Raw genomic sequence first — 16161 nt, 5'->3', positions numbered from 1 at the left:
TATTTATTTTCACCCTCCCTCCGACAGCCAATCAGCAGGATCGTGAAGAAGAGAAGAACCGAGAGCCCGATATGGTGTAGTATGTCAAGGTAATTGGATAATTAGAAAGAGTATGAATTGTATACTCACAAACCAGGGTTACCTCCAGGCAACCACTGTATAGGCAGGTGAGGAGATTAGCCTGTCCTCACTCAGGAATAAGAAGTCGCTCTCTGTAGGCTTGAAAAACAAGAAGGGGTATCCCCCTCCACCAAAGGTGGATACAATCAGTATTATGGTAGAGAACAGAGGCGCCAAAAGGATAAAAACAATATTTAAAAGGTTTAAAATTATTGCTTAGGAGGCAGTGGTGGACTCACCTCCCACAAGCAGACACAACAACTGTGTATTCACAAAAGGGACATTTATTGGTATACTCCAAATAAGGTCGCAACGCGTTTCGCAGGTCAAACCCGCTTCATCAGGCAATCACAGGAAGGAGCACACAACAGCAGTATGTCCAGATAGCACCTGGCGCCTCAGTCAAAGGACTGAGGCGCCAGGTGCTATCTGTTGTGTCTGCTTGTGGGAGGTGAGTCCACCACTGCCTCCTAAGCAATAATTTTAAACCTTTTAAATATTGTTTTTATCCTTTTGGCGCCTCTGTTCTCTACCATAATACCAATCAGCAGGATCGTCTCTCATAGGCATCAGCCTATGAGAGCGATCCTTTGTTTTTCCCCTCCAGGGGATAGCCAAGTGACAGGGCTGTCCCCAGTACAGCGTTGCATTAGATCACAGTGCTGTACAAAGAAAATAAAATGGCTGTTTCTTTTTTTTTTTAGTCTGTTAGCAGCTGGCAGACTGTTAACTGAGCTCCGCTCCCTCACTCAAACAGAGATTTGCGATCCCTGCTAATCTCCACCCACCACTCTTGACGCCTTTCGGCGTTACACAGTCCTGGGGCTGACACCTCCCCGAAGCCTATAGGCGTTAGGCGATCGGGAAGGGATTAATCCCTACCATGCAATGAGGAGGACCAAAAGTCTGAAACAGGCTGTCTGCATGTGGGGTGGATGTGGCTCTGTAAAATTTAAAGCTATAGACTTGCTACACACCAGCAGTTCTCGATGTAAGCCTGGCTTCATGGGCATAAAGAGATAATTTGCATATTCAGCAGTGTGCATTGTGGGTAACCACAGTTACACACTTAAAGAGGAACTCCAGTGAAAATAATGTAATAAAAAAGTGCTTCATTTTTACAATAATTATGTATAAATGATTTAGTCAGTGTTTGCCCATTGTAAAATATTTTAGATCTCTGATTTATATTTTGACATTTATCACATGGTGACATTTTTACTGCTGGCAAGTGATGTAGCTGCTGCTTGCTGTTTTGACAGTTGGAAACAGCTGTAAACAGCTAGTTCCCACAATGCAACAGGGTTCACAGACAGGAAACTGCCAAGAGTACGTACCCAGAATTTCTTTGTGGGAGGGGTTTCACCACAATAGCAGCCATACAGCGTCCCCTGATGGTCTGTTTGCAAAAAGGAATAGATTTCTCATGTAAAAGGGGGTATCAGCTACTGATTGGGATAAAGTTCAAATCTTGGTCGGAGTTTCTCTTTAAATCTGAATTATCGCAAGTACTGTCTGTTTTAAGAAGGCAAACCACACTAAGCATTGTTTTCTTAGTAGGAAAGCTTTTCAGTCTCTTTCAGTCCCCTATACTTTCCTAGTGATTTTGGGTCACCCCGAGGTGTTTGGTAACTCTGTTCCACCTCCACTGTAATGCAGAGGAGGGAGCAGAGAGAGGACATGGGTGAATCATATGATCACTGTACAGAGGAAGAAATGCCCACTCAGCTTGCGGGTCTTTACTTTGTCTACAAATCTGTGTCATGTGACTGCTTTTTCCAAAAAAAAAGCTGCATCACATATGAAATTTGTAATAGCATAGTAATAGCATAGCCCCCATAATCACCTTTACTAACAATGAAAATCTGGGAAGGAGAATTAGGGTTTTAAGATATTTCTATAAAAAATACACATATAGTACATAAAAAAAAATTCTACAGCAGTTTCAGCTCAGATGCTACTCTGATGAAGTAAAATAAATAAGAGTGACTGTAGAATTTCCAATTTCCAACATTAGATAGTATATGAATGAGGAAGACCTATCACCTGATAACCACCAGGATAAGAAATTCAAGGAGAAACTAAAAATATGGCTGTAATTCAGTCAACGATCTCTGACGGCATCATAAAGGTTTACGAGACCATCAGAACTGTGAGACTGAACTGTACTTCCAGTCATCAATCTCTCCCTCTCTCAATAGCATTTTTTTATGGAAGATGCAGAGCAGGTCTAGGATTTTAAGCTTGTAAAATTTTTATTGAGGAATTGTAAGAAAGGAAAGGGGTTTTACAACATAAAATTGGTAAGTAGAGAAAAGGGAGACTTGTTTTATGGTGTCATGTGATGCCTAGCCTGCTTGCTCTTTTTCACATGAGTTAAAGTTCAAATGTAACCTATTAAGAGCTCAGTATGTTAGATAATATATCTGCAGATTTAGTGGTAAGTGGAATACTGTGTGAAATGGATGTGCTTAATAAATTTACATGTACAACACATATAATTTGGCATGGATGTGATGTGTCTTTTTCAGATTACGGTTGAATTAGTCTTATATCTAGTTATATATTATACTAGGGTAAATTATTAGCGTATAGAGGAAATAATTGTGTCACTGTAATTGTATGCTGCAAAAGCGTCTTACCTTAATACCTTCCTATTTCAGAGATGGTCCTGAGTAAATAAAGTTAAAGGACCACTATCAGGAAGAACTGCAGTATTGAAATGAATTTGTATACAGTGTATATATATATATATATATATATATATATATACATATTACATATACATGATCTTACATTTTTCACTATTTGCTGTCACTTAAATTCAGCAGTAAAAATCTGATAGATCTGACTGGTTTTGAACTAGTCCATCTCCTCATGGTGGATTCTAAGAGTTTTCTTTATTTTAAAAGCACTTAATGAATGGCATTTGCTCAGTCCAACTGCCAAAATAGTCCACACACAACCAGGATACTGAATAAACAAGGAACCGTGTTCAAAAATCCACTGAGAGTATCTCTCTTTTTTATGTGCACTGAGTCTGCACTAACAGGATTTGGATATCTGTCAAGAGGGATCTCTGGAGGTGTAAAAGATTGGATGCATACTACTCCTAGAAGTTGGAATACATAAGCACTGTGGCACGCATTACAAAAAGGGCCAGTATACACATGCCACATTCTTGGCTGAGGCGGTAATTATTGGCTGCCTCAGCTGACGTTAATTGAGCATGTGAACTTTAATCTAGCATGTGTGCGAGGCTTTACATTCAGCTTCATCTATACTTCTACCTATGGTTATGCCTGCACTACAATATTGCCTTCAACAAAGTTCCACAGGAAAGCTCTTCTGATGTCAGCTGAAATCAGTTTCAGGCAGTGGAAGAAATGGAACTGTGCTGGAGTTGTAAAAGTCAGAGCATGTTCACAAAGTCAGTACTTTTATTATTATCCTATTATTTAGGTCTCTTGTGTAGTCTGCATGGTTTGTAATCTTTTTAAAGTGCTTAATTATGATTGGCTACATATTGGTGACTGTATGTTGACTTTAGATTATCTTTTTATTACTTCAGATATGTTTTAAAAACTATTTGAAATAACGAAGACCCCTCATGTTAACTATTCTGTTTATTAATAAGTTACAAATAATTCTTACCCATTAAAACTTACAGTATGTATTTATGATGTTCACTTTTTCTCATTTTGCCCAAGAAAAGAAAACAAATACCACTTGTCATACAGTTTCAATCCACAGACCATTGGAACTGGGAATTCAAAGAGATTTTGCTGCTGCTTAATTTATGCCTTCAAAACATTACTAATTCTTGGGTTAGGCCTGAGATATGTTGCACATAAACCTCTGCACAGATTTTTGAGAACAAGAGCTATGCATTTTACGTTCTTTCACACTTTATAAGATGAAGATGTTTTCTATAATTTTTTTGTTTTGTAAAAAATTGGCCATTTTTCAAGAAAAACTTTTTTTCATGAAATGCAAAGTAATTTGTGTAGAATGCATGTCCACAATGGAGTTTAAAGATAATCTGTATTGTTAAAATCGCACAAAAGTAAACATACCAGTGCGTTAGGGGACATCTCCTATTCCCCTCTGTCACAATTTCGCCGCTCCCCGCCGCATTAAAAGTGGTTAAAAACAGTTTTAAAAAGTTTGTTTATAAACAAACAAAATGGCCACCAAAACAGGAAGTAGGTTGATGTACAGTATGTCCACACATAGAAAATACATCCATACACAAGCAGGCTGTATACAGCCTTCCTTTTGAACCTCAAGAGATCATTTGTGTGTTTCTTTCCCCCCTGAGGGGGGAGTGCATAGCAGAACCACAACACTGAAGAACTTGGCAGCCTTCCAGACACAGGCTGACAAGTCTGACAAGGGAAAGATACATTGATTTATTACAGAGACTGTGATAGCAGAAAGTGCTGCAGTAAGCCAGAACACATTAGAATAGCTTTTGGAACTTGTAGGATGATAAAAAACAGGATGCAATTTTTGTTACGGAGTCTCTTTAAGAACTGCAGACACATGTAACAATGCCTCTTGGACTGAAATGCCTTCATTCACTTTGTTCTACTGTAAATACCAGGCTAACAGTTAGGAAAATTTAACTAAGATTTACAAAAATTGATCTATTAGCATATAACATTTTAGGAAATCATTAAGAATTTTCATAATTTCCAATTCTGGGCAATTAAACCTGCATTTGTTGGATAGTAACTGTCAAAGATACAATGGAAGAATCTGAACTACATGCTATTTGGTCTACAAATAATACGATATTTTAAAGGAAAGTTTCATGTATCAGCTATTAAAAAATAGCTTTACATATCAATTTACTGCTAACTATGAATTTATGAAACCCGTTGTAAATATAAATTGCATGTATCTACTAACCTTGAATATTTACTCTGTATTTTACCTAACTTAAGAGATCCCAGTTATTTCTTTTTTTTTCCTGCAACACTAATTATCTGCGCAAAGCAGGAGGTCTTGTTAGTTATTTTCACTCAGTGAGTGGCAGTGGCACGGATACATAAAAATCTAATTTTATAATACCGTTTGGCATTACACACAGTGAAAATTCATTGCACATTTGCTTCAGTAAACCATCTGCCTTATTGGCACATTCAGAAGATCCAATAAAAATCTGCCAGGTTAGTCTCCCAATATAAGGCAAGCTTAAGGTCATTGCCGATGTGCAGGCTTGATCTCTTGAGTACTGCAGCTCTTTGGGCACTGCAGCTTGTGAATACTGTAGACAGAGCCACACACATTCCTGCTCAGCTCAGCCTTCTAAGTTAAATGGGTTAGCTTAAAATATGAGGAATGTGACATTTTCGAAGTCACACTTGATTGGACATGGTTTCTAATATAAGAGAACTAATACACTTCTACAAGTGAATTTCGCTAAGCAAGATGATGATACTCAGATCACTGAAACTGGCAGTGTTAGGTCAATTAAGCAAATACATCTGCACATTTTAATTTAAGAGTTACACAAAAATACACTTACCTCAAAGGGCAATTCTGTGAGCGCTAAATTTCCAGATACATCTAGTTTCTCAAGGTTTTCACAATCTCCCAGTTCTGGAGGTATGTCTTTTAGATTATTGAAACTAACATTAAGTTCTCTCAGATTTCGCAGGCAACCTGTTAAACACAATATACCGGTATATAAAATGTCCATATCTAATAGTATAGTGTATTTAAATTTAACATGTTTTCATGTTACTATATAAGCTGCAAGTATATAAGACATACAAGCAGTAAGTGTTGCCTTACTTGGCACACTGAGATGGGAGCCTAGAACTCCAAGCACTCTAAAGCTTCATCCACACGCTAGATAAAATTCATCCAATAACTACCACCTCTGCCAAGGATCTAGTGTGTGTACAACAACCCCGAAGCTCTCAGACACTTTGACCAGCAATCAGCCTGGTGGATTGATTTGACCAATCGCTGGCCAAGAGCATTGTTCTCCCCACTCATCCCGGCCTCCGTGTGACATCACTCCTGCACCATTCCATCAGCCCTCTGCCTACCTTATAGGCTAGCAATGTGTCTATACTGCCTGGGACCTGCAATGTCACCCGATGCCCACCAGGCAACATACGTCGTACATTGTATGAGACTTTAGAGAACCTACAGCTGTCTTCTGCACTTATAGTTAGCCCCAATACTTTCATTCTTAGACAGACCCTTTCTTGCCTTTAATGGCTTACTGGACAGCTTCAGCAGCTTATTAGAGAGTGAAGGGAGTGTAAACTAATAGTGACTACAAAAGGCAGGATGTGTTCTATTAGGAAGCTTGGAGACATCTCTAGCTACCTGGGGTATGTATGATTTTGATTTGTCATCGCCCGTACAACAAGAGCTTCTGGGCTCTTTCCTTGCCTCCCATGTTAACCTCTTGCCCTCCAAAAACATACAACAAGAACATCTCTCCTATTCCTCTCATACAAGAAGCGCTGCTTTTCGAGCTTCCTCTTCCATATCACAAGTCCTTGCTTTCCTCACGTCACTCTCCCCATAACAAGTGCTGACTTTCTGCTCTTCTTCTTCCATTAATACTAACATATATACTCCCTACTCACCCTGTTAAAACAAGTGCTTTCCACCTGCCCTTCTGTCACCAATACCTTTCTTCCTTCTCCTACCTTAATATCATGTGCTGCCCAGCATCAGTGCACTGATGCACCATGAAAAATGTAATATACTTGATTATAACTATATGGCCCTGTTCAGCTCTCTGATCCCACCCACTCTGCTCCATTATGTGTCCATAGTCAAGTTAGGTCACTGGTTATGTCCAGTAGAAGAGGAACAGTCGGCGCACCAGCTCATGCACATAAAGGTTTATTGGTGGTCACATAGATAGACAGGCAATCAAGCTAGGTAGCAAGGAGAGATACCAGCCTTACAGCCAAACATCTGGTCTCTGAAGAAGCGGCAGTTGCCGTGAAACGGCTGTAAGGCCGGTATCTCTGTTTGCTACCTAGCTTGATTGCCTTTCTATCTATGTAACCACCAATAAACCTTTATGTGCATGAGCTGGTGCGCCGACGGTTCCTCTTCTACTGGATATCGTGAGCACAGCCATTACAAGGGGTGGTTCGTAGGGTTCTTGTTCAGCCAGCATCTGGTGCCTGCCTCTCTGTTCCTCTATCCTGCATAGTCACTGGTTATGTGACGGTAGGAATTGTTACATGGTTGATAGCAGGATTCAGCTACAGAAAGAAGGCTGTAGGAGGGATCTGGAAACTAAAGAACAGACTCCTTTGCTTCAAGAGCAGGAAATTCTACTAACTTAAAGTTATTCCTGTGTAAGGGATGGTGCACACTACAAGAGCTTTTTAAACGCTAGAGATTTTAAAAGCTCTTGCTAATGCAATGCTATGGGGGATTTTTACAAAATCATTTCGCTCAGGTGAGAACAGACACATAGGATAACATTAGCAGGAGCTTTAAAAATCACAAAGCAATCAAAAAAGCTCTTCTGGTGTGCACCAGCCCTAACTCTGCAATGATGGCTGGCAGGGGTCAGCTTTTGTTGTGTGAGAACAGCAAAGCAGCAAAGTTGCCTCTCTCCACATGATTTACCCAAGTAAAGGTCTACAATTCCTAGAGGGAAAAGTGGCTCTGATTCCACTACAAAGCAACATGGATCCTACTCAGAGTTATTCTGTGGCTTTCAGTAACTTTTTCAAAAAAACATTTTTTAAATACGGTAGGTGACTGTGAAAGCTGTGCTCTGCCTACGAATAGTTCTGATTGCTAAATGATTTTACATTTATAGTCAATAAACAAGCAGATCTCATAATCTTCTGCTTTAACCAGCATAGTAAAGTAGTGGTAAAGGGTTGTATCTGTTTAGCTTCCATACCATGCTGATTTTGTTACTTTTTAGTTTACAAATGATCACTTCTTCCCAATAATAATTTATGTGTGCTCCATGATCTCTCACAATGCTATAGTGTTCCTGCTTGTTTGCCTACTTTTTTGGCTCTATACTGTTTATTTCATCAGAAGTCACTATTCCATGATCTTTATATATGTGCTTTATTGTTTTACTTAGTGTCTTATGACACTGTTACTTATACCTGGCTTGTTATTTCTACTAATTGTCAGCTGACTATACTCTTCTGCTATAAGGGGCCATTGACACTACGGTGATTAGCGATTCCCGCTAATCGCCGAAGCGCTAGCACTTTTTAAAGCAATAGCGCTACTTTTGTAGTGTGAATGGGCCCTAAAGCAGCTGTATTGCTATGTTTTGTTCTCTTTTTAAAAATAAAAAGAGTTTTTTTTGTTTTTTAAATAAGATCATTTAAGTTAAATAAACAACCCTCAACAAGGGGAAAAAAGAAAGCAGTCTGAATGTCTGAATGTTTAGTCTACCATTTCATAAAAAGCCTTCTTGAATTAAACTGAACAAGGACAAGTACAGTATGTTGACTTTTCCAAGTACAGCACAAAGAATGAAGGTATAAATATATCAGTACACTATGTTTCATTCCAAGAGATTATAAGCTACCAGCTGTACAAAAGGTTATAAAATCTAACATCCAAAGAGGCTGTGGAAAATAAAAACAGAACGCAATGGTTTGCATTTAATCATTTTATTTAAACTCTGTATTTATGTGTGTGTGTGTGTGTGTGTGTGTGTGTGTGTGTGTGTGTGTGTGTGTGTGTGTGTGTGTGTGTGTGTGTAAACATGTCATAACTAGTTAGGTTAATTGGCAGGGTCACTGGGTTTAAAAAGGGCATCGCAGAGGGGCTGTTTCTCTCAGAAGTAAGGCTGGGGAAAACCTGTATGGGCAAACAGTAAAACATTTACTATCACCCATAAGGACCTTGCTGTGCAGCTCTTACTGCTCTCTATTTGATTTTATTAGATAATATGTTTTCTGTATTTATAACTAATTAACATTGATTACATTTATATAACCCCCCCCCCCCCATTGCACATTCAGGAGTATACACCTATATATACACTAAGCAGTCCCATGGCCAGCGCTTCCATTAAGGCAAGGGAGGCAACTGCCAAAGGGCCCCGAGCACTGCTGGGGCCCCAGCCTCCCTCTGCCTTAACATAAGTGTGGTCGCGCTGCCACCCCCTTCACCCATGCGGGCAGAACCCCGACCTCCCTCCTAATTGCTCTGCGCTAACAAATATATCCTCTAGTGGAGCCTCAGCTCGAGAGCAGCATTTGTACTTTACCTGTCTCGGCTGCTGTACTGGAGCCGCTTGCCCATTTTCGTTCTACTTCCTGTGTGACCCGGGGCATGTTACACATGTTATGATGCGCCGGGTCACACAAAAAGTAGATGGGCAAGTGGCTCCAGCACAGCAGCCAAGACAGGTAAAGTACAAATTCTGCTCTCATGCTGGGCCCCGCTAGAGGATATATTTGTTAGTGCAGAGCAATTAGCAGGGAGGTCGGAGTTCTGCCCGCGAAGGGGGGGAGGGGGTGTGGGGGGGGGGTCCCAGCATCTGGCCAGTGACTGTAATTTTTCTGGGGGATGGGGGCTCCAGGATTACCTTTGCCCTGGGGCCCCATCAGAGGTTAAACCAGCCCTGAGCAGTCCCTTAGTGACTGATGCCAATTAAGAGAAAGTAGATATTTCTGCAATTGTGATTTTTCTCCCTTTGCATTTTCTATGCTATTTTTCTGAGATTTGTATAAGATTTTCTGCCATTGCAATTTGTATGTGTTTTTTCTGCGCCTAAAAATAATTTTTTACTAAAATGCACAGAGTACGTTCCAGTAGAGGAGCCCCTGTGCACGGCCGTATGTCCGACCCCTGACCATAATGCATCGCAGCCAAATATGCAAATCATCTCTTTATCCCTTTAAAAGCCAAAATGCTGTTGTATTGTATAGAGAGTCCAAGAGGGCTTTTTGGTCTTTTTAAAGGGAAGGTCCAAGCAAAAAAAAAAAATGAGTTTCACTTACCTGAGGCTTCTACCAGCCCCATGTAGCCATCCTGTGCCCTTGTAGTCACTCACTGCTGCTCCAGTCCCCCGCTGGCAGCTTTCTGACCTCGGAGGTCAGGGCCACATTGCATACATTTTTACGCATTCCAGCTAGTGCAGGAACAAAAATTTACGCGTTGCACCATTAACGCGTAAAAATGTATGTGTTAATGTTCCTGCACTAGCGGGAATGTGTAAAAATGTACACAATTTGGCCCTGACCTCCGAGGTCAGAAAGCTGCCAGCGGGGGAATGGAGCAGCAGTGAGTGACTACGAGGGCACAGGATGGCTGCATGGGGCTGGTAGAAGCCCCAGGTAAGTGAAACTCATTTTTTTTTTTTGCTTGGACCTTCCCTTTAAGTCACTTACACCTTCCTAGTGGTTCTGGGTCACTATTTGCTATCTAGGTATTCCTTTTTTCAAATTCATTATATAGTGAGTTTCATCCCCCTTTAAGGTTTCATTCATACAGATGGTTTTTTTTTAAGGTAAAACAGCTGGCACTGTGGTACACATTTGTTTTTTATGGGTTGTATGATATAATCAAATGGTATGTTAATATAAATACATTTATATGGTGATTGCAATGTGAAACTAATGGCCCATACTCACGGGCTACAATTGTCGCCGCAACATGCGGCACGCGCGTGTTGCGGCGACAGGTCGCCCGTGAGTATGCGGCGTTGCACGGGCGCGCACCCCGAACTGTCGCCCGTCGCTGATGTCACCAGGCGATTGGCCGCAACTCCGCCTCAACTGTCGCTAGTCCGCGTGAGTATGCGGACTAGCGACAGCAACATAATTGCAAATAGACGGCGCTTCCGGCGGGGGGAGGGACAACAGCGACAGCTTCCGCTGCATCAGTTGCCAGGTCCCTCCGCCGTGTATATGCGGAGGGACCTGGTGACGAACTGTCGCCGGCATGTCGCGCACACGCTCCCGTGTGCTAGCGACATGCCAAAAAGTTGCCCGTGAGTATGGCCCATAATGTACCAGCTCATCCATTCATACAAATCTTCACTGACCACGGTTGGTAATTGAATGCAGCCTCTGCCTTCTGTGATAGATTTGATTTCTTTCATTTTCTGGGTCAAAGGAAGTTTGCAAGTTAGGAGATTTTTTGTGTTTATCACTGTTGGAGAATGGTATAGTTATTTGTATTTTGGAAATATTCCTGTTAATCTTTTCTCAATTTTTTGTATAACACTTTTTAAACAAGCATGCAGCTAATGAAGTGACTACTGATGTAATTGTTAGCAGCCTTGGAGGAGCACCTATTCACTATACAATTTTATTTATAATTCAGGAACAAATGAAGAACAAGGTCCAAACCAGCGCTGTCAAGGTAAATGGACATGGCTATGTAGTCACTTTGCTGGATCTGTTAGCTATTTGTAGATGCTGCTGCTCCTCCTCTTGCTCTTTTGTGCAGTTTTGGTTCTCTTGCTTATGTAGCCCAATGCTTATACAGCCTGCTGTTCCCAGTAGTAGGTATTTTTGTCATTTTTCTGCAATACAAAGTCATTGCAAATTCTTTGCTGTTGTACTGGTCAATTTCTATATTTACAGATGTAATTGTATCCATGTTATGATGTGCAGATAACCACAGAGTCTGATGGCTTTCTGCATTTAAAGAGTAGTGATGGGCAGAAATTATGCCTATGGATAATTATGCATCGTAATTTACAATTACGCATTGTAATCGTAATGTGGAAATTGCGGATTACGCGTTAAAAATTTTTCATGTAAGTGTAAACCACTAACCATAATTACACATGTTAGCGTAATTTACGTGTAATTGTGGAATAGATTGTTTGCATTGAATATTTAAATAATAGCCATGCATGCACAGTATATTGGCAAATTGATGCAAAAATGTGTATGCATTGAACATGAATTACACGTAATTATGATTCACAAACATAGTATGCTGTATGTAAAGTAATTGCAATTATGCAATGGGTAATTGTGAAAAATTACGTGAAATTTTGTGTAATCGTAATTGACCCATTACGATCACCACTAGTAAAGAGCTGCAGTCAACTCAATTGAAATGCATAAGAAATACTATATTCCTGTTTTCCTGTTTATCACTGGCCATTTTAATGCCTTGGCTGCAGAACATCATTTATTGAAACAATTATGGGTTTCAACAATGAGGGTATGTGGTGGAGGGGGGGGCGGTGATCTTACACTTTCCCAGTGCTGAAGGACACTGACTCTTCCCCAACTCTGTATACACCAGAAGTAGGTGAGCCAATTGAATGGGGGACTTATGCTAACCAAGCAGCCAAAGCCATTTAGGTTAATGGACCACTATTGTGAAAAAAATATGCAGTTAAAATCTGACGGAACTGACAGGTTTTGGGGCGGTTTTCTTTGTTTTCAACAGCATTTCCCAAACAGCAGTTTACCTACCAAAATAGTTACGGTAAATACCAGCCAGCTTACTTGCACACTATTTTGTCAGTTACACTTTGCAACTGCTGTTCAGGGAATGCTGTCGAAAACAAAGAAAACCCTGAGAATCCCCCATGAAGAAATGGACTGGCCAAAAACCTGTCAGTTCTGTGTGTCTTTTACCTGCCTACTTTTTTTGCGATAGTGGTCCTTTAAACCCGGATAAATATACAAAGAATTAAAAAAATACATGATTTGGCATGCTCACAATAAATGTACTGTACCTGTAACACGTTTTCCACTGTCCAAAGCCTGGCACAATAGTAAATATTTTGCCTGTCTTTATATTCATTCTGAGTAAGCTTCCATCTTGAGCTCCAAAATCACATTAAAATTGCAATTGCTAAAAAGTCTGCTTCCTCCTCCTTGATTTTTGAAATGACAGAGCTGGCAGATCAACCAGGTGATTACTTTAGGTAATGAACATTTTCAAAATGCTTGACATTTTGAATAATATTTTTTTTTTGGTGTCTACATTACTTTTATAAATGTTTATCGAGTTTCACCCTACTTTAATATGTAAAATGGTATTCAATGGTGTAAAATATGTATTCACACGAAGGGTTGCAATGAAAAAAAAATATACAGGTAGTCCTCGGGGTATGAACGCCCGACTTATGAACGTCCCACCGATACGAACACCTGCCGCGATGATGTCACGCAGCCCGGGGACTACCTCTTGTGCCCTCTTTTCTAAAGCAGAGTATGTGCAGCAGAAGCGACTACAGGTCTCACCTCCATGGTGGCTCAGGGCCAATCCAATCAGCGGCGACCTCTCTCCCCTCAATGTTCCTCCCAGCGACTTCCCTAGCGTCGCGTAATGACGCAATCAAAAGGAAACCCTGCAGTTCCTTCTGATTGCGTCATTACGCGACGCTAGGGAAGCCGCTGGGAGGAATGGCAAAGGGAGAGAGGACGCTGCTGATTGGCCCAGAGCCGCCATGGATGAGGTGAGAGTCGCTTCTGCTGTGCATACTCTGATTTGGGGGCACGGGATGCACAATAAACACACAGAGGGGAGCAGAGATGACACAGGGGGGACACTGGAAGCACAGGGGAAAGAGAAGGCACAGCATCCCGACTTAAGGACGAATTCAGGTTAAGAATGAGCCTACAGTCCCTATCTGGTTTGTTAACCGGGGACTACCTGTACTGTGCAATCATTTGTATTGAAATAAAACAAATACTTGGCTTTAAATGTATATTAAAAATCTAGCATCATATTCCAAGTCTGTTTTCCACATCTTCTTCTTCTCTTATTCTGAGTTTTCTAAAAAAATAAGAAAGAACCTACACTATGCGAAAAAAAAGTTGTATTAAAATAAAACACAAATGTTTTGTACTTTAATACAAGCTAGCATTGTAAACCAGGTCTATTTTCCAAATATTGTTTTTTTTCCTCAATTTGCATTGTATGCCCTTCTGGCTTATTTTTGCTTCACTAAAGAACTTCAGAACCACTGTCCAATCCTGCCACAATCCCCACCATAACTGAGTAGGAGCCCTATCATGGGCAAGCTTGAATTTCCTGCTGAAGCTTCCCATTGGTCCAGACAAGTGGACAAAAGAAAAGATCCCTGTAAGGCCTGACAGATCTCTCACCTTCCTTCACCCTCTATACCCCAATAGGACTCCACTTCGCCTAAAGCTAGGCCCCTGTTTGAATGGGAGACAAGTTGAGCCTACCCGACTATGGTTACCCCCAAGACTTCCATGCAAGGTATAGAGACTGAGACCGGGAAGAAAGTAGTACCACCAGAACCTACTAGGCAAGGACAGGTAATGCTGGGTAATATCAGGAAGTAGTGTGGTATGCACTGTGGAGAAGAACTCAGAATACAGCAGGAGTAGACGCGTACATCAAAAAAGGGCGTCGGGAAAAAAGGGCGCGTGGTGTAAACGATAAGCAGTATTATCGTTTGTAAAAATATTGTGTAGAATTTCATTTACAAATAGTGTTTTATGAATTTATAAATCATTAAATAATGTGTATGAGATCGGCAATTCTTAAAACGTTAATCTTCCCTGTTTTTAAACTGAAACTTATATTTACGTTTGTTAAAAACCCTCCCTGTACCTATCCCTAACCCCTGGACCCCCTGGTGGTGCCTAAACCTAAGACCCCCCCTGGTGGTGCCTAAACCTAAGACCCCACTGGTGGTGCCTAAACCTAAGACCCCCCTGGTGGTGCCTAAACCTAAGACCCCCCTGGTGGTGCCTAAACCTAAGACCCCCCTGTTGGTGCCTAAACCTAAGAGACCCCTGTTGGTGCCTAAACCTAAGACCCCCCTGGTGGTGCCTAAACCTAAGACCCCCTTGTTGGTGCCTAAACCTAAGACCCCCCTGGTGGTGCCTAAACCTAAGACCCCCTGGTGGTGCCTAAACCTAAGACCCCCCTGTTGGTGCCTAAACCTAAGACCCCCCTGTTGGTGCCTAAACCTAAGACCCCCCTGGTGGTGCCTAAACCTAAGACCCCCCTGGTGGTGCCAATTTGCAGACATGCAAATTCCAACACCGCTGAACAGTAATCAATCCTGTGCTACTCTGATTGAAGACTGCAGGCTGATTGCAGATGACACTCACTGCAAATGCATGCAACGTTGCAGCAGCACACAAGGAGAGAATTCAGCACTGTCTGGTTGCAGCTCAGCTGCAACAAGCAGAAGATGTCCCAGGCAAGATTGTGACAGCCCCATGGAATCCTAATTGACAAATATGAATTAAAATCCCAGGAAACATGACAAGTTACTACAACATTTTTAGGGAAATGGATGTGGGGAGTAGCCATGTCTAATAAAATATTAACAAAGGTGCTTACAAGGAACGCGAGATGAGAGACATAATGAGACTGCCATATGTATTTCCTTTTAAACAATACCAGTTGCCTGGCAGTCCTGCTGATCTATCTTGTATCAGTAGTGTTCCCTTCACACACCTGAACCAAGCATGCAGCTAATCTTCTCAGATTTTTGGCAGGGGTGAGATAACTATTGTAGAGGATAAACCCAACAGCCAGGCAAGTAGTATTAGACAATCAGCAAACTCCTTCCATAATCCTCTCTTTCCAGATTTTCTTTGCTAAATCTACTGGATAGGAATATGTACCAAGAACGGAATTCAAAATCTGAACAGCAGGGATTTACTGATGTTCAAAAAGCCTCTAAAATATTTAAAGACGTGCCATGTTGCATGGTAGAAAATATATAATTGAATACTTGTGTCACAAGGGCCCTAGTGGCTGACCGCACTTAGCCTTCTAAACGGTGCCAGCGCACAGATCGTGCGAACTCTGGTCGCAGTCAATGCGCAGGAACCGTTAAGAATTAGCCGCAGACAACTCAGAAGGGAGCCTGTGAGACACGGGTGATTACCACTTCACCCACTGGTTCAGAGTAAACTGCCACCACCGCGGTTATCATGGGACCGTGGGGCCCACTAACTGACTGACTAATCCTGCGGATAAAATGGTTAAACACACGATATTCTGTCTAGCCAACAACAAACAAACAGTAGCGTATCTTCAGAGACCCGGGATCATTTCTGTGTGTGCTGATAAGCAGGGTAGCGAAACAGTGAATGACTT

General features: G+C 41.3%; 1 protein-coding gene across 1 annotated transcript in view; it reads right to left on the bottom strand.

The window, feature by feature from the left end:
* LRRC2 (leucine rich repeat containing 2) overlaps window positions 1-16161 on the bottom strand; it is a 351879-nt gene that overhangs the window by 116057 nt on the left and 219661 nt on the right. The window contains exon 5 of the mRNA XM_068271441.1: window positions 5654-5790. Coding sequence (XP_068127542.1) covers window positions 5654-5790 — 137 coding nt within the window. The remainder of the gene's footprint in view (window positions 1-5653; window positions 5791-16161) is intronic.

This window comes from Hyperolius riggenbachi, chromosome 1 (genome assembly GCF_040937935.1).
Source record: "Hyperolius riggenbachi isolate aHypRig1 chromosome 1, aHypRig1.pri, whole genome shotgun sequence".
In the NCBI taxonomy this organism is placed as follows: domain Eukaryota; kingdom Metazoa; phylum Chordata; class Amphibia; order Anura; family Hyperoliidae; genus Hyperolius; species Hyperolius riggenbachi.
This window is presented reverse-complemented; position numbering and strand designations above follow the sequence as displayed.